This window comes from Paramisgurnus dabryanus, chromosome 20, assembly GCF_030506205.2.
Source record: "Paramisgurnus dabryanus chromosome 20, PD_genome_1.1, whole genome shotgun sequence".
NCBI lineage: Eukaryota > Metazoa > Chordata > Actinopteri > Cypriniformes > Cobitidae > Paramisgurnus > Paramisgurnus dabryanus.
The window spans coordinates 21,301,705-21,320,888 of NC_133356.1; the positions used below are offsets into that span (position 1 = coordinate 21,301,705).

Here is a 19,184-nt window from a genome sequence, read left to right on the forward strand (position 1 = left end):
GTAGATATTACAGGACAGCGATGCTCTTCGAAACACAGTTTGCAGATTTGCTTAAAGGTGCAGTGTGTCATTTTTAGAAGGATCTCTTGACAGAAATGCTAAATTATATACAAAACTATATTATCAGGGGTGTGTAAAGACCTTTCATAATGAACCGTTATGTCTTTATTACCTTAGATTGAGACGTTTTTTATCTACATACACCGAGGGTCCCCTAACGTGGAAGTCGCCATTTTGTGCCGCCATGTTTCTACAGAAGCCCTTAACGGACTAACATTTTTTACTAAGTTGTCTGAGATGACGACATGTTTTCCGGCGGTGACTACCGTAGCTTCTCTATTCGCAACCTCACCACTAGATGCCGCTAAAATTTACACACTGCACCTTTAAAGGCTCAGATGCAGGGACATATAAACAATTGTGTCACTTTTACAGTATTTCAATGTAAAAACTGTCTCTTATTTACAAAAACACCCAAAATCCAGGCAATAAATGTGCTGAAACAGGGCTTTGCATTGGGTATCTTAATTAAAACCTTTTTTAAACTACAGGCACAGTCAATTAACATAAGTTTATCCAAGATCCCAACAGAAAGCACCTAGTATCAGAATAAAATGAACATGTCTGCGTATATTTCAATTTTTATTGTAATTATTTTTCAATAGATCTTTTATTCAAAAGAATGCTATAGCTTGGTATATATCTTGATGTGTGCAGATGTAAGGTTAAGGTACCCACATGTGCAGATGGTAAAGCATTTGCCAAGTTAATGAATTTAAATATAAAATGTCTAGCCTGGGTGCCAGCCGATCTTAGCCCCGCCCACAAGATTTTGAAAACGGGAAGATCGGTCTGGCGTTTTTCCGTTGAGGAGCTACTATGCTCGACCAAATGCTGTTCGAACCAATCAAATTGTCAGGGCGGGCTTTATACGATGATGGACAGATAATCAACAGTAACGTAATGAACCACGTCACCAAAGAGCGCTTGTGTTGAATGGCTGCCGCTGTAGAGTTCAGATGTGTGGATTCTGACATTGAGTCTGTTCTAAAAGATATCGACAGAGCATTGATTTTAAAAGAGGAACAGAGAAACGCGAGCAGGGCATTTGTTGATGTTTTTGCCGTCCTTCCTATTCGACAAAAGTTGGTCGCAACTGAAATGGGTAACGTTATCACGGCGATGCAACTCAGCGTGCACAACGAGATGGATATTATTAGCGATCGTTGCCAGCTTCTTTTCGGAAGCTCGGAATCGTAGTTGCTGAATAAGTGGAGGGACATACATGCTAGGCTCTAATATTTTCAAGCCAACGTAATGGGTATCGTCGTGGATGAAGTGCACCTAACGTACAAATGGTAAGAGATAGTCTAACTCCTTGACTAAGTAAATACTTCATGTTGTGATATAAACGAAATGTTGTAAACATAATAGGTGTTGATGTACATTCGCTAACTCAGTATAATCACAATGTTAGTGTCATTGTAGCGAAATAACTAGCAGTTCGGTCAGGCTGCAAAGACGTAATTTCAACATACGTCACACTCCGTTGCTCTGATTGGTCGTAGGTCTATCCAATTGAGTGCAGAGGCATTTTTCGGTTGAGACACGCCTCATAATTATAGCTCAATGGAGCGGTATCAGACTCAAATTCTGACTAGAATTGAGTATGACAACGTCAGGCTATAAAATGTCATCTTATTTCAAATAAGAACTTAAGACTAAGACAAGGAATCCATACTAACCATTTTTTTGTGACAAACCATGTATTGTAAAACCAGTCACATGATTTAACCATATGTTTTTAGCCAATCAGATTGATTTATGTCAGACCTTGACATGGTAGGGTCAAAGAGGGGGTTTCAATTCAAACAAAGCCTTGTTTATAACCAGAAGCTAGTCTTTGAATGCTTGAAACCCCAGGCAGATTCTTTATCTACAGTTCAATATACTCCTAATTTAAAGTCTGGCCATGCTGCGTGTACTATGAAACTGTATTTGGGGAGATTTTTTTGCATAAGAAGTTGGACAGACAGCCTATTTTATACACATATCACATAATGTTTTGGGACTGCTCCCAAATACACTCTTATTCTTAAGATTTGCCTTTACATTAGTTTATTCACTGGCAGTTAAACGGTGTGGTACATCTAAAAGTATCCTGTGAGCTGTGTGCCCCACTTTCTATTAATAAAACTGCATGACTAACACGTGTATACCGATGCTGAGGTAGATAGTAACAGTCATGCCACGTAGCCGGGACACAATATGCCCTCTGGATTTGAAATAATCTTCACTATGAGACCATGTGAGATAATCTGTCTAAAGGGTTCACTATCACTGTTAATATGGCGGAAAAGCTATCTGTGCTCCACACAAGTATCAATGCCTGGCATTTTACACCCAAAGGGAGACACCTGGGATAACAATTTACAATTACAGGGTTTTAAAAGCATCAGACATTTTTTCAGACCTGCAGCATAAGCTCACAGTCATCACGACCCACGAAGATCATCTCCCGGGGCAGTCGATGCCGCGTCCCCCCGCTGCTCACGAGGAACCAGGACGTGAGGCTCATCTCTGCTCTGTCCTCCAGCCTCAGTCCCTACGTCATCCTGATATATGCAAGACAAGAGACATTTATGAAAAAAATATTTACAATACTTCGATAACCTATTACTGGACATGTATAAAGCGAAATCATCCACGTCCCAAAAATGATGTTTACATTTGAAGTGGCAGAGGAATGTTGGTGGGTGGAGAAAGAAAAAGGGCCGTTAGACTGTGTTGAAATCTGCTGCATGCTGACTGTGTACTGAAGTTATAGAGCAGAGCTCTCACTGGCCTGAGACACTTCTCTCCCTCCTTTTGATCATTGCCAGATGCAGCAGGAAGTGATGTAGGCATTTTGGCTGCACGCCCCACTGGGCTCTTTTTCCCTCTCTTGTCTTTCTTTGAAAAAAGAGGTCACATTCAGCTGCTGCGAGTGCAGCTGCAAATGGTCTGGGAAAGGGATTCAGCATATCTTCCTGACCTACAAACCGAAATGCCTCTTAGGTGAACCAGTGCAACTCTTATCTCTTACAAAAAATGTACCGTGGTGGTACAGTAATGGCCAAACTGTGGGTTTACACCAGATGCGAGTTCAACGATTTGCGCAAGTATAACATACAAAGTCAATGCAAAGATGCGATCAGACGCGTCCTCGCATGGGACGATGCGAATGACGCGATATGGGCGGCGCGTTTGCCGCAAAAACAAGCGCTATTCGCCTCAAACGCGTCTTCGCCCAAGTTGAAAATATTCAACTCGAGCTAAAAATTTGCATGACACGAAGTTAAATTTAGCGAGTAATCTAGAGTGATGCCCCGCATTTGGTTTGTATGTAGCATAAGACAGATGCTACTTGAACTTTTCTTATTTTAATGGATCATTGCTTTAATCATGTTTGTAATTAACAGAATACAAAAATACATGTCAAAATCAACAAATAAATAAATATGTATGACCAGTAGTGCTGGGCGATTTGGCCTAAAAATAAAATCTCCGATTTTATTTTTTTTATTTCGACTTCCGATTTTTTCCGATTTCCCCCCCCCACTTATTAAGAAAAGCAATAAGTACAAACGGCAGACAACTTAAAGCAAATTTTGCTTTTATTTTGCAAAGGATTCCGCTACAGTTAGCTGTTTTTTAGCAGTTTGTCGGTCGCTGGGGTTTTGTTCGTCACGGAGAGACTGGCATTTTTCATATTCGGCTGGATGTCTCTGTTTCAGGTGTTGGAATAGGTTTGTGGTGCTGCTGCCTTTGACTGCGATGGGCTTTAGGCAAATGTTGCAGCGCGGAGTCTCTTGCTCCACGTCTGTCGCAACAAACCCATACCAGTTCCAAACAACAGATGATTTTATTCCTTTCTTTGGAACAAACTTCCCACTCTCGCCGGTAGCCATATTGTCACTTGCTGTTGCCGTTTCGTGTGTTTGTACTAAGATGATGAGGTTGTCGTTTGCTGATGCTGTTTCACGTGTGCTATGATGTTGTTGATGTTGCTATAATAACGCTACGGAAGCCCCGGGCAGCCAAAAATGCGCCATTACAAAAAAATCGAATTACTTATTTTTTAAATCGCCCACAACAAAAAATTCGAATTCATTCATTAAATCGATTTTTCGCCCAGGCCTAATGACCAGCATTATTTAGGTGAAGTGTATAATGCTGCGTTCACACGGTAGAGGCATCAAGCGCGATTGATTTCAATGTTAAAGGTATTGCGGAGGATTTTCTTTTTCCGGGTGGATCATCAAGACTATTGGTCCTCCTAGTTGTCAATCAGGAGTGTTGCACACTTTATCACTTTATCTTTATAATCTTTAATAATTACCCTACTCATGTAACACCTTATCTACATGAATGCACTCCCCGGGATAATATAAGTTAACTGTTGCAAAAATTGTAAAATAATATTGTCATTATGCATGCCAAAAACACGTGCGTCAAAAATCAGCTGATAAATATTGGCAGCTGAGACATCAACGCATCTCTTTCTAATATTGCCCTACTCATGTGCCACATTATATGAATGCACTCCAAAGGAGTATGTTACAAAACATCGTACAATTGTATTATTATATGCACAGCAAAAACACATGCATCAAAAATCTGTTGATAAATTATCACTCTACTCATGAAACACATTATCTACATGAATGCACTCCCCGGTATAATGCATAAAATAATAAAATAGTATTGCCATTATGCATGCATGCATACAAAAAAACAAACAAAAAATGGTAGTCCAGTATTTAAATAACTTTAAGATCCTCTTTACTAATAAAATAAAGCACTTACAAACAGCCAAATTTGTTTTACATTAGAGATTGAAACCCAATCACTATGACAACATCTTGACCAATAATGAATACTATTTTTATATACAGGGCCCACATTTGCTGAGTGTGCACTTTGATTCTGGGTACTAATGAGTTAGAACATTATTTACCTTCAATTATTTCAACTCCAATTAAGATCCACTTATGGATATTAAGTAGACTGTTGAACGAAGATGGATGAAATATACTTTTTAAAACGCAAGTAACACCACTCCTTTTCATCATTTCATAAAACATTCTTTGGATGTAAAAAAAAAAATCGACTCTAAAAGCATTCTGTTTGTGGTTGCAGTTGTAACGATTTTGCTTGTAAAACCCCAATGCAGAATACCCCAATGATTTACTTTATGAAAGAATGTTCACAAACATTAAATAATGCCTGTACATTTGGGAGATGTTAGTTTTTGGCAGCAATAGGCTGTGAGAAATTCTTCTCAACAGATAATATCTTGGTAGCAGAATGTAAGGAATAGCTGAATAATACCAGCTGGTTTTTCTCTTTACTGAAACACAGACATTAGCAGACTAACCGCGGGAAAGCTTTTATACCCAACAACTACCCACAGAATTCGGGAATAAGAACAACGTGGCAGAGCAACACTGATGTGGTGAGCTACAGTACAACCCCTTTTTTTTTAATAAGACACACAAGAGCTTTTGGAGCTGGAGAATGTTTTTAGTCAGTACCTTCTGATTAACACATGTACCGCTACCAAACAGACCTCAATCTTTAAAGCATTTATATTCATCATCCAGAAATCTTCTCTTAGCTTCACCTTCCTAAATGCACAGCCATGCTTGGCTATCAATAGTGCCAGTGAATAGACACATTATGTGGTATATTCTACTGAAGCAAGCAGGCCTATGCTCCAAAAGCTCCCTCACTCACTTCTTTTGAATTAAGCAACATGTGGTGTTTTTAGTAAGTGAAGGGCTCTGGTTGTCTGAAGAGATGGATTGTTTTGGGATGACTGTGTGTGTGGAACAGGAAGTTTGGCTAATGCTTCCTCCCTGCTCTTCCTGGGTCATCCCCGAATCTCTGTCATCTTGAATATCTCTGCAAAAGATAAGTACTGTAGTAGAGACTGGAAAATCCCATTTTGGTAAGCTTCAATGTTAATGCCAAAAGCTGCATTAGGGAGGATTGGAACAACTGAAACAACAGTGTTAATGTCCCAAATATCAATGAGCTCTTTACATGATAACCCACGAATACTAGCCTGATCCATCTTTGCAGTGAAAGACTATGGCTGAAATTTGAAGTGTTTACTGAAAACACTCCACCCAGTTGCTCTCAAATCTATGCAGGTCACTCCTTGGAGAAAAGAAAACAAGTGATCCATGATCACAGTTTTGTAATTCTTCCCCTCAGTTTATAAACCATAGAGAAAAGACGTATGGCTTAGGAAGCAATTCAATAAGAAACATTTTTTCTTTGGTTGAACGAACTGTTCTTTTTACATATACTCTGTGAAATTAGGACTTCATGACAGACAGGGTTTAAGTACAGCAGCTGCGATGTTACATGAATGTGGCTCTTTCAGGGAATATGGGAAAATTCTGCAGTACTGTACATTGCCTTGAAAGCGAGTGACTCAAGCCTTCAGACCTCTTCAAGCTATGTGAAGGTTACAAGCCATTGAAGGTAACATGATGATGTTGCACATCAAAAAACTGTGCATTTTCAACATTATTGTTAAAGTGGCATTGAAAAAATATATGTCTGGACAGAAGTACAATCACTGAGGTATTACAACATTTCAGTTCATTGCTTCTCGGTAGAAATCACACTAGGAAATATCATCTTCATTTTCTGTTTTCCTCTAACAAAGGACTTTGACTGCATTATGAAAAGATTCTTATTTTCAGAACAGATGTCACGACAAAAAAACCTTAGGGCATCTAAGCTTTCCGCCTCAAACTTAGCAATGCATCCGATTACACTTTTGACTAGTCACCAGACACATCATTAATCTATTTTAGGTTCATCTCTGTATGCTAATCCTGGAAGAGACATCGATTCACAGAATACATTAAGGTCTAAAAACAAAATTCAATGAGAACGAAGACCTGACAGAATAAACAGGGACTAGACTTCCCTTCTGCCCGAGCTCCCAGATAATTCAAGTTGATGTTTGCATTGGGTTGGAATAGATTAAGTGCTTCTGTGCAAGAACAATGTATGGACCTGCCATTCACTTCTTAGTCTTTTTACAAAGAGCACATCTTCTAATATGCATAACTGAAATACTTTCCATTTTGCAGAGTGGAGTTCTTCAAAGACTGCCAAAATAGTATGTTATATAATACTGTAGTGTACTTGTAAAACCATTCAATTACAATAATTTTTTTAAGTACTTAAAAAACACAAAATGCACACAGCGACATTTATGTGTAAAAATGAGCCCAATCCCAAATAAAACATGCTGAAAGGGCTGATTTAAAGATGCTGTAAAAGCACCATATGGCTATGAGAAGCAGACATCATCTCATTTACATCATCAGCATGTGCCAGCAGAACGAAAGATCCATCATTAATCCAAATCTATTGTCAGCAACAGCTAAATTTGCCTGTTGGGTGGTAACAGACATGCATAATGACATACTTGAGTTGACCCTAAACGCACAAAATAACAATTTAACTATTTTGTTGGGAGTTTATTTTCGTTGTTTTCAGGCCCATTGAGTATGACGTGGGCTATATTTCTGTGTCATGCTCTCTGACATATCTGTTTAATATATTTTGTATATGGCACATTTGCATTATTGTGGGAGCAGCCAAACAGTCTGAAGGAGGACTATTCATCAGATAAATGAAAGAATGAAAAGAGTGTTTAGCATATCATCAATAAAATGTTATTCTGTCTGACACTAAACAGCCTGAAGCATCTACTGCCCTTTAATTTCTCAGCCACAATCAGTATAGCAAATAGAAAAATAGGAGCAATTAATACTGAAGTAAACTAGCCAGTGGGCGCAAAACCCAGACTGGCCTTATTTTTTCCAAATTAAGTTTTATTTATTGTCAAATTCATTTTTCTGCTTTTAACGGTTAACTAAAATTTCAGTTATCAAAAAGCATATCTTATCAACTGATAACATTAAACAAATACAGTTTAACAACAATTTATTGAAAGTTTTATTTAAAATTACATATAGGCTGATGTATTTTGGTTGTCACAGTAACCGCAATGTACTACAACCTTGTTTCTAAACTTTTCTTAACGTTCAGCACATAACACAAAATGAAAAAGTCATTTGCTGATTAATGTAACAAAAAACTAGCATTTACAAAGGAGTTATTATTCTAAATTTGCCACATTCCGAGACATTCCGCATTGTAAATTCCATTTCTACGCTTGGATTCCATAATTCCGTCTGTGCTTACCGCATCGCGGAAATAATGGGGCACTACAATAGTTTAATCAAACTGTATGGATCTGTATGTGCCTTTTTTATGAGTAGGATTTCTTTATTATAATGTACAAAGGACTTTGCAACCCCTTCAGGTGTGACTTACTCATGATACTATACTATAGCTATACTCTATGGGCCCTATCTTGCACCCAGCGCAATTGACTTTGTCAGTGACGCATGTATCATTCGTATTTTGCCCCGGCGCACAGCCGGTTTTTTCCTCCACAGACGCACGTCGGCAAACTAGGGAATAAACTTGCGCTCCCTGGGCGGTTCAGCGCAAAACAGGAGGCGTGTTGCGGCGCAAACTATCCCTGATGCTATTTTGCAGTTTCAAAAAACAATTGCGCCACTGACCAAAATAAAACTAGTCTAAAGTCAGTGGCGCGTTGCGCGTGGTTCATTATGCTATTTTAAGGGCGCATGCTTGACCATAATGTAAAGCGTGCACAACGAGCACACACTTTGCTTATCTCAAAGTCCAAAAATTTTTCAAAAAAAGTCCAAATGAAGTCGCTATACAGCAATGCATATTACAAATGAAATTGAAAATTTTCTTTAAGTGCTCTATACTGGCTTACCGTTGTTATACCTTGTGGACTAAATGATAGAAATTGTAAACTTTTACATAAACCAAACTTAAATGGGAAATCCCCAAGAAACGTGTAGGAAAGGGAAGTTTGTAGGTGAGTTTCTGGCCAATTTTTTTATCACAATTTTGCTGCATCACAAAAAAAAGTTTTTATATATTTACGGTAGGAAATTTACAAAATATCTTCAGTGAACATGTTCTTTACATAATATACTAATTATTTTAAGCATACAGAAAAAGTGAAAATAATGACCCATACAAATATGCGACTTATGGTTTTGTGGTCCAGGGTCACATATAATTAAATTACTCGGGGTGATGCACAGAATTGTTGGGTGCAGCAGTAATAGCTGTGTTTTATCGTAAATAAAACCAATCAGAATCAAAGACTGAAACTAACCATATTATAAAAACTACCTCTCTTTCTGCAGTTTATTATTCTGGGGAATAATCACTTTTTTCTTTAATCCTGCATAATAGCCTACTGTTTCTCTAACTAATGGACTACAACCATGTGATTCTCTGTGGCTTCTTTGTAAATCCACATTCACATAAAACTTCCGTTAAACAACAGGAAACCCACTGGATTGGACCCTCAACATGATCTAACTGAGGAAGTGATGCTGACTTATAGTTATAAATAATCAACGATTTTAGGTCCAGTGCTCAGAGAAAAAAGATTTGTTTTTAAAGACACGTGTTAGGGTTGTTTGGTATTTTAAATCTAATAATGGCATGTAACATTTAAAAACTTTAAACTTATTAAAACTTATTCAAAATCAGATGTTGCATCTGTTAACACCAGGTAAGCTTAATGCACTAACCAACATCATCAAAGATTATTAAATGCTATGGAATTTGCATCACAAGGGACATACATTAAAAGCAAGATCACAAATATAAACAAACAACTATTTCATTACGCAGATTGAAATACAGAACACAAAAGTACAGATTGGTGCAATCAAAATACACAAGAGGAAAATGAAAAGCAGTTACACCCATAAATGACGACAAGGGTAAAAGTGAACACACCCTGTCCTTATTTTAACTTATTTTCATGCAATTCTGAGTGCCACAGTTAAACACTTTAAAAGAGATATCTATTCAGATAAATGTGTCAAATTAATATTTGCTCAAATTGTGAAGACTGACTTTGAACACTTACAGATGTAAAAAAAAAAAATGCTTTCTATGTAAGGAACTCACTAGGTTTTGAGATTTCTACTAACGTTACACAGTTTCTCAAGCAGTTAGGGGGCTGGGGCCCACTAGAAACCACAACAAACTTGCAAAGGGGCCTCAAGATAACTTAAAACCAGCATTAAATAAACTAAAACAACTAAAAATCAAGACATTTTTAATGTTTGTTTACTTATAACAAATATCATTCTAGTTAAGCCAAGTTCTAGAATATTTTATTGGGTAGAAATTGTGAGTGAGGGGGGCATCAAATATTGTTGTGGACAATGAGGGGCATTGAGTCAAGGCTGAGATTCACTGACTTACTGTACATGGTGTTTGTAATAAATATATCGAGATGGGAAAAATTTTACACAACTCCTTGTTGAACTATTACATTTGCAGTTGCCGGCGTTTTTAACCGAAAGTGAATCTGTACAAACCCAGTCCCATTTAGGACAGTTCCCTGATCAAGACGATTGGCCATTTTGGTACTTTTTCTTTTCTAAAGATGGCAAAAAAAAATTATAAAACAGTAAAGTGTAACGTTTTGAAACGTTGAAAAGTGCGTTTAACATTGCTTTTAATAAAATGTAGGCCACATTTAACATAACAAAACAAGAGCCTTTGTCAAAACAAAGGATTGTGCAGATTTCTCTTTAACGCGCGTGTATCATCACCGGGGAGAGCATCCACATCCCAATATCGTTGAATTTCACGGTTCGCTGCGATCGAGCGAAAATTCGTTACGATATTTATACTAAACAAGATGCCATGCGTTTGCTAGTTGAGACTGCCGGATGGTGTCCTCTGCTTTGTTTTCTCTTCGTGCAGTAATTGTCACAAGCAACTGTCAAATTTCTATTACATTATTGCATAAACGAATGTTATCCATTAACATTAAACAAGCAACTCGAAATCTACATGAATGCAAACCAATGAAGCTAGTCAGCGTTTTTATTTGTTGTATGCCGCTGCTGATACTAGATGAGACGGCTGGCTAGCTGGGTCCAGTGCCCTGATGCAACGTTACTAGGATATCATCCTGACCACACGATTTCTCCGGCATGAATCATAGGGAAAACGTGAATGATATAAAGCATGTTAGGAAGTCTGGATAACGATCAGAGGAAATGCGTTTAACAGCCATCGATCACTACGCTAGTATTGTCGTTATTATAAACGCCCTATTGTTATATGTGCTTTTATAAGAATGCCTCTTCATGCTCACTCACCCTTACTCTTCTTTTCGCTGTCAATTTGACCCCAACCTTCAATGCAGCAAATAAACTGTTCGTTGCCCAGCCCAACGTGTCCCCTACGTCTCCTATTTGTCTCAGTTGCTCAGCAGCAATAACGTTATTCCTAACAAATAGCGGCGACATACGGCAGCCTGAAATCAGGCGAGTAGGACAGCGTTTGCAGTTCCAACCCCTCGCTTCCAACACAGTCCGGTGGGCGTGGTGTGTTCGACTTCATTTTGCGCTGCGCAGTGGGCACACTTGCAAAGTGAATAGCATCAAATAATGCGACGCTGCGCAGTCCGATCGGTATATGACATCAAAATACCGCGAGTGCGAGTCCAAAGCTTTATTGTCGCGATACTTAGATGTCATACGCCAATCGGTCTGGGCAGCGTCGCATTAATGACAGAAACACAATATAGCCACATATTTAATACATTTTTTTGTATTAATTTATCTGTTTAAAATTAATAATGGCCGTAGTTGCAAATAATCAGTACGCACACACTCGTATTTTTTTTTATTCCGCCTTGACCGTGTTAAAAACTACAAGCCCCGACGTCCATTGCATGGTTTACGGAAGCGTGCGTCGGCGCCGTGCAACCGTTGGCGTCTTCTTGATTCTAATAACATTAAGCTTAAGAGATTGTGCTGAATTTTCTCAAATATTATTGGTTTTATTTCGTGCTCAATCGATAATGAAACCGTCTTTGGATTCTGAAGAGGAGGAAGAATTAGGATCATTACAGAAGTCACTGAGAGGTGATGTTATGCTCAACAAATATGATATATTGGAACTACTGTTTTTGTAAACACTTAAGCATTATACATTTGTTTTTGTATAACATTGTACCTAGAAACAACCACAATATTAATAATACTTGTTAAATGTTTGATACACAATTATGGTGTATGTGGATAAATTTTGCATAATGAAATCAATCATTTTGATTTAAATGTTAAAGAAAGGGCAAATCGCAGTATCCAGCAACTTTCCAGCATGTTGGCAGACCACAGCTCTGACTCCACAGAGTCTGCCGAAATAAAGCCAAACCCCTGTCTGCCAGTTCAGCAGAGTGAAGCAGGTACAAAACCCTAAAAAAGTGACGTGTATTGTTTAGTTTTGACAAATCAACACCAACATTAATTTGTATATAAACTGATCTGTATAGATGGTTTTATCATCTTGTTTGGAGGTAAGATGAAAAGCTTTTGGTTTATGGTATGTTGTTATGTTATTTCAGTTAATCAGCTGCGTTCCTTGCTTCAAAAGCAGTCAAAAGAAGCAAATGTTCAATCACCTTCTCCATCCAAGAGGAAATTGGTGACAAAGGTACCCTGACAGCGATTTAGTGCACACATAAACACAAAAAAACCATTAGATGATTAAATCTTTACTACTGAACAGTTTAGATATAGGTTGTCCTTTATGCCTTAGGCTGTTTACTAAATATGATTATGCATCCTTTGTTACTGTGTATTAGTTTTTCATAATATGTGGTAAAATAGTTGTAATATAATTAATGTGTAATAAGCATGATTATTACCTTATTAGCTGGAGATTATTAATTGTAATATTTCTGTGTGCTTACGCCTCTAATATATGAACTCTTTTTAACTGCGCTGTCTAGCCAAAAACCTCAGATGAGGGCAGTCTGCCTGCTGTTCATGACCTGGTTCCCATTATTCACAATCAATCTGAGTACATTCAACACCTGGAGGCTGAGGTCAAGTTTTGCAAGGTCAGTCTTCTTCATTAAGCCGAGATATTATCAGTGCATTCCCTAAAACATGTTAAAGGAAAATCTTCATTGTTTACTTTATAATGTACATGGATGTCTCTGATGGACCGTTCAGACAAGCAGATAGCAGTTTAGTTTGATGTTGCTAGTGAAGCAGAAAGTTCATACATTTCAACTTCATTCATATTCATGTAGAACTGATATTGTTTGTATTGGTTGTGTTGTTTCCCATCCACAGGAGGAAATCCTTGGAATGAAACAGAGAGTGAGAGTGGTGGTGGTGGAGAATGAGAAACTCCATGAAGAACTCAAAGCTAAGATGGTGGAAGACACCCTTAAACAATATACATTATTTGACAGCACGGTACCTACAGTACAGTATTCTTGTGACTTTTAGTTATAGTGGTGAAACAAATGGCAAACTGTTATAATTATGCAAAATTGATTTGAGATTGTTTCGTATTTTAAGTCATTGTTTGAGACATACACTCACCTAAAGGATTATTAGGAACACGTGTTCAATTTCTCATTAATTAAATTATCTAATCAACCAATCACATGGCAGTTGCTTCAATGCATTTAGGGGTGTGGTCTTGGTCAAGACAATCTCCTGAACTTCAAACTGAATGTCCGAATGGGAAAAAAAGGTCATTTAAGCAATTTTGAGCGTGGCATGGTTGTTGGTGCCAGACGGTCCGGTCTAAGTATTTCACAATTTGCTCAGTTAGTGGGATTTTCACGCACAACCATTTCTAGGGTTTACAAAGAATGGTGTGAAAAGGGAAAAACATCCAGTATGCGGCAGTCCTGTGGGCGAAAATGCCTTGTTGATGCTAGAGGTCAGAGGAGAATGGGCCGACTGATTCAAGCTGATAGAAGAGCAATTTTGACTGAAATAACCACTCGTTACAACCGAGGTATGCAGCAAAGCATTTGTGAACCCACAACACGCACAACCTTGAGGAAGATGGGCTACAACAGCAGAAGACCCCACCGGGTACCACTCATCTCCACTACAAATAGGAAAAAGAGGCTACAATTTGCACGAGCTCACCAAAATTGGACATTTGAAGACTGGAAAAATGTTGCCTGGTCTGATGAGTCTCTTTTTCTGTTGAGACATTCAGAAGGTAGAGTCAGAATTTGGCGTAAACAGAATGAGAACATGGATCCATCATGCCTTGTTACCGCTGTGCAGGCTGGTGGTGATGGTTTAGGCACACTTTAGGCCCCTTATTGCCAATTGGGCATCGTTTAAATGCCACAGCCTACCTGTCCATTGTTTCTGACCATGTCAATCCCTTTATGACCACCATGTACCCATCCTCTGATGGCTACTTCCAGCAGGATAATGCACCATGTCACGAAGCTCAAATCATTTTGGTTTCTTGAACATGACAATGAGTTCACTGTGGCCCCCACAGTCACCAGATCTCAACCCAATAGAGAGCCCTGGATGGGCATCCCACAAATCTCCATCAACTGCAAGATGCTATCCTATCAATATCGGCCAACATTTCTAAAGAATGCTTTCAGCATTTTGTTGAATCAATGCCAAGTAGAATTAAGGCAGTTCTGAAGGCAAACGGGGGTCAAACACAGTATAAGTATGGTGTTCCTACTAATCCTTTAGGTGAGTGTTAATTGCAGCTTTGATACAATTAAAAACAAATGCATGCCATTGTATGCCTCTGGTTCATTCATGTAGATTTTTGGACTGTACCTTCATATTCAGTTTGTTTATTTTTAGCTAAACATTGAGAGCACGCCAGAAAAATCTCCAAAACCAAGACTTAGTTCTGTTAGTCATGCTGAGGACCAGAGGTGGAGAAAAGAAATGGTAATTGGCAATTTGGCTGTGAGATAAATTTTTGTAGCTAAAAAATGATGACAAATGAATTGAGTAAATGTATCTTCTAAATGTTTAAGGAGCGGCTTAAGTGTCTCTATCAAGCACAAACTGAAACCCTGGAGGCTCAAGTGGTCTCCTTAAAGTAAGTGGGGTTCACTCAGTAGACTAAAACATGTTCCTCTTCTACAAGTTACATTTTACTTGCATTGATTGGTGGAAAGAAGCAAGGCATTGTTAGGGGTCAATCACACCAAGCACATTTTAAATGGCTTTTGCTGCACGGCTTTTTATATTGCTAGTCAACGACCGAGGCAGCTGTCCTGTCAATAAAATATTGAAATATTTAGTGCTCTTTTGCTGTTAACTGTCATATTAGCAGAAACTTCATTCGATTGTACAAAGGAAAAAACGTAAATGAGTTGGCCAAAACGCGAGGTGTTCAGAGTGGATAAACCAAGCGGAGCGCATAACGCTCACTGCCTATAGAAAATTATTAAATAAAGGCATCTGCCACCACCATAAACGCGTTCTGTGTGATCGGCCCCTTAAACATGTCATTTATTCTGCATACTTATGGTGTGAGAACATCTCTCTAACTATCAATTACTATGATGAAGTACACCCATTAGAATTGTTTGTTGGATAAAATATGCTTACTGTAACACCTGCATTCTTCATTGCATATGTGTGTCTGTGGGTGTAGGAAAGAGTTGGCAAGCACTCAGAAGGAGTATGAGGAAACGAAAGAACGACTAAGGCACAAGGAGGTGATGGTCGAGGCGACGGGGAGCGGTCAGCGTGTTGGTGGTCTGTGTCTAAAGTGTGCTCAACATGAAGCAGTCCTAGCTGAGACACACTCCAATGTCCATGTTCAGACCATTGAAAGACTAACAAAGTGAGTGTGCATGTAAATTAGTGTGTTTACTGTTGCACAAAGTATGTGAATGGAGCGGCAAGAATTTTTAACTCCACACTCAAAGCATTTTGTAATCGCTCCAGCTCCCTGTTTTATTATTTCCCGTTCTACGCTCCCTCCTCACTTTCTTCTTACTCTGTGTTTGCTCTATGGAAAAAATGGCACCTAATTAACATTCAACTGTATATTTTCATTTTGTTTTTTTGATCATAAAGCTTTGTGCAGATGCATTCATGTAAAATAAATATGCAATAATATGAGAAAAACATCAGGGTGCTTTATTGGAACAGCAGCTAAAATTAGCACAAGCCAATATTTTCCATGAGAAATAATGTTTTTGAGCCCCCCCCAAAGTGTGATTTACGACCATGGTTGCATTATGGACTGTTAACATCAGTTGTGCTTGTGATGGAGCGGTAGTGGAAAGCTCTTGGAGTGAGAGAAAACACAACTCTACAAGTTTCAAAAATTTTGCTCTGAGCTTCAGGCAAATTACGTTGTTGTACTCCGCTCACATACTTTGCTGTTGAATCTATTACATATGAAATGTGTGTCATTCTCATTGTTCATTTTAAATAATTTTTTGCCTAAAATGGTCTGACTATTTCAGTTTTGAAAAAATGTCTAAATAATTTTTTAAAAACTTTGTAAACACAGATTGTTTTACTATGTATAATCCGTAATGAAAATAGTTAAATTCACTTTTACGTAAATTCGCCAATGAAATCAGAAAGCAACGGGGAATCGTGACATATGTCCGAAATGGCTTCTGAAATTAAAAAGTCAGTTATTAAAAACCACCACAATATTCCATAAAAAGTTACATTTATAACTTCAATTTTATGATGATTATTAAAGAGTAATGCCAATGAAATCTCTTTGCAGAAGTAAAACAAAATTCGGTAACACTTTACTTGAAGGGGTGTTTATAAGATATATTCATAATCATGACATGACACGTGCTGTGAACATGGAGTAGATTTTATGCATGTTTATGACAACTGTCATTAAAGGGATAGTTCGGCCAAAAATGATATTAAACCCATGATTTCTTCACCCCCAAGCTGTCCGAGTTGCATATGTCCATCGTTTTTCAGACAAACACATTTTCGGATATTTTAGAAAATGTTTTAGATCTTTCAGTTGATTAAATGTAATGTTATGGGGTCCACGACCTTCAAGTCCACAAAAAGTGCGTCCATCCTTTACAAAATAAATCCAAACGGCTCCAGGATGATAAACAAAGGTCTTCTGAGGGTAATCCGCACTGTGTTGTTGTAGAAATATCCATATTTAAAACTTTATTAACGTAAATAACTACCTTCTGGTAGCGCCGCCATCTTAGACTCCTCTGTATTGATTACCAAGACAACATAACTGACCACTTTTTACCAGTGATACAAATTGAATTAGTCATTAAAATGTCATTAAGTGTTAATACTCATACTAATACTATGTTAACACTGTCATATAGTTATAACATCATCATAAATATTTTTCTTGACCTCAGCTACAGTGGTTCAAATATAATTTGTCATTAAAATGTCATTAAGTGTGAATACTCTGTCAAATAGTTTTATAACAACTTCAAGAATATTCTTCAGTCATAATGTTTCCTCCATGTGTTTAAGAAATAAAATCAATAATTCAATAATAATAATAATCAAAATTGGTAAAGTTATAATTTTTATTTTTGGAGACAGATCCACCTAAAATTATCCATATTGCTGCAAAGTTATTTACATTAAATTAAATTGATTCAATGTTTTGTTAGTTTTTTTCTTCCATGTCAGAAAATTTCAAAACCCTCTGCGTGAGGAAGAACAACTTGTGTTAGTTATCAGTTTTTTATTTATTATACATTCATAATGTTAAGTATAGGGACTGACAAATGGGACAATTTCGCATTAATTACCGCGGACATATTGTATGCGATATGGCCCAGCTTGTCAGTGAACTACGGCTTTGTGTAGTAAATGGTGCTCCATCTAAATAGCAGGTGATGTCGATTAACTACTAATCAAGGAACCGGCTTCACTGACGAGATGGGCATGATATCACATGCAAATTACAGCGCATCCCTAATATTTTGAAGTGTTTGTTGCATTTTGTTAAGGTATTTAAAATGATTTGACAGTATTAACACTTATTAACCTTTAAATGACAGTTTAATCTAAGGTTAACCCATAATGCTAGGTAATTTCTTAAGTTTGATATTTATTCTGCTATGTCATGTTTATGACAGATTTATGACAAGTTATGATGTATTGGTTTATGTCAAGTTGTCATAACAAAGACAATTCAAACAATGTCATCTTTGCATTAAAAATGACATAATTGAACAAATGACACTTAATGGGAATTGTCATAAATGTGCATAAAATCTCCTTCATGTTCATAGCATGTGTCATGTCAAGATTATGAATGTGTCATGTCAGTCTTATGAACACCCCTTCAAGAAAAGTGTTACCTAATAATGCATAGTAATAAGAAAAATTAAAAAAATTAAAGAATGAAACGGTTACCTTTATAACCAATCATTTTTTGTGGGTTCATTTTTTTCATACTTTTGGTTTGTGAACTTGTCCTTCAACTCCACATGAGATTTGATTTGTTAACTGCCTTGAAACCACATTAACATCTATATACACCTTTGACTACCTTAATTGATCTGTATGTTTATTGTCAATTATTGTTCCTTACGGCAAGGTTGAAGAAGTCTTCACATTGATGATTTTGATTATGTGTCAGATCAATGCCTGTATCTAATGAGATGCATGTGTGTTTGTCCTTGTTAGGGAGCGGGATGAGTTAATGACCGTCCTGTGCTCATTGAGGGCGAGTCAGACTGAGGCCCAGCAGAGAGAGTGGGCAGCTTATCAGCAGGTTAAACAGGCAGTGGAAATGGCAGAAGAGGCAAACCTAGAAAAGACACGAGTAAGCCGCTGATTAGAATATGGATTTTCCTATTTTGCATGATTGTAAATTCTTTGGTGTGCTATGTAGAACAAGTCTTCTTTACCTTGACCTGCGGTTTGTCCCTGTACACCTGCAGGCACTGGTGCAGTGTGAGCACTTTAACAACGAGCTGACTAGACAGAGAGAAAGGCTGGAAAGAGAGCTGGCTTGTGAACAGGAGAAGATCTCCCAGGCCAGGGAAGCAGCACGTGCAGAAAGCAGGAAAGAGAAAGAAGAGCTCGCCCAGACTGTCAGTTTCCTTTTTTCTTATATGAAATATTTTCTTATTTACATGTACAGTATGCAATGATATTGTATTAATTTGGCTATTATAACGTTGTCTTTATTTACAATTATTTAACTGGATGATTTGCCATAGTTTAGCTTTTGCT

The 19,184-nt window shown here is 37.7% G+C and overlaps 2 protein-coding genes across 4 annotated transcripts in view; one reads left to right on the forward strand and one right to left on the reverse strand.

Annotated features, from left to right (window-relative positions):
* cep170aa (centrosomal protein 170Aa) overlaps positions 1–11,534 on the reverse strand; it is a 40,112-nt gene extending 28,578 nt beyond the window's left edge. For all 3 annotated transcript variants that reach the window (XM_065296987.2, XM_065296988.2, XM_065296990.2), the window contains exons 1-2: positions 11,316–11,534; positions 2,474–2,615 (exon numbers count right to left, since the gene is read on the reverse strand). In XM_065296987.2, coding sequence (XP_065153059.1) covers positions 2,474–2,578 — 105 coding nt within the window. In that variant the 5' untranslated portion in view covers positions 2,579–2,615; positions 11,316–11,534. The remainder of the gene's footprint in view (positions 1–2,473; positions 2,616–11,315) is intronic.
* Positions 11,535–11,907: 373 nt separating this feature from the next.
* Positions 11,908–19,184, forward strand: part of sdccag8 (SHH signaling and ciliogenesis regulator sdccag8) — a 52,755-nt gene continuing 45,478 nt past the window's right edge. Inside the window, exons 1-10 of the mRNA XM_065296992.2 lie at positions 11,908–12,086; positions 12,290–12,409; positions 12,569–12,657; positions 12,956–13,066; positions 13,305–13,430; positions 14,817–14,906; positions 14,996–15,060; positions 15,622–15,813; positions 18,633–18,771; positions 18,890–19,042. Coding sequence (XP_065153064.1) covers positions 12,023–12,086; positions 12,290–12,409; positions 12,569–12,657; positions 12,956–13,066; positions 13,305–13,430; positions 14,817–14,906; positions 14,996–15,060; positions 15,622–15,813; positions 18,633–18,771; positions 18,890–19,042 — 1,149 coding nt within the window. The 5' untranslated portion in view covers positions 11,908–12,022. The remainder of the gene's footprint in view (positions 12,087–12,289; positions 12,410–12,568; positions 12,658–12,955; positions 13,067–13,304; positions 13,431–14,816; positions 14,907–14,995; positions 15,061–15,621; positions 15,814–18,632; positions 18,772–18,889; positions 19,043–19,184) is intronic.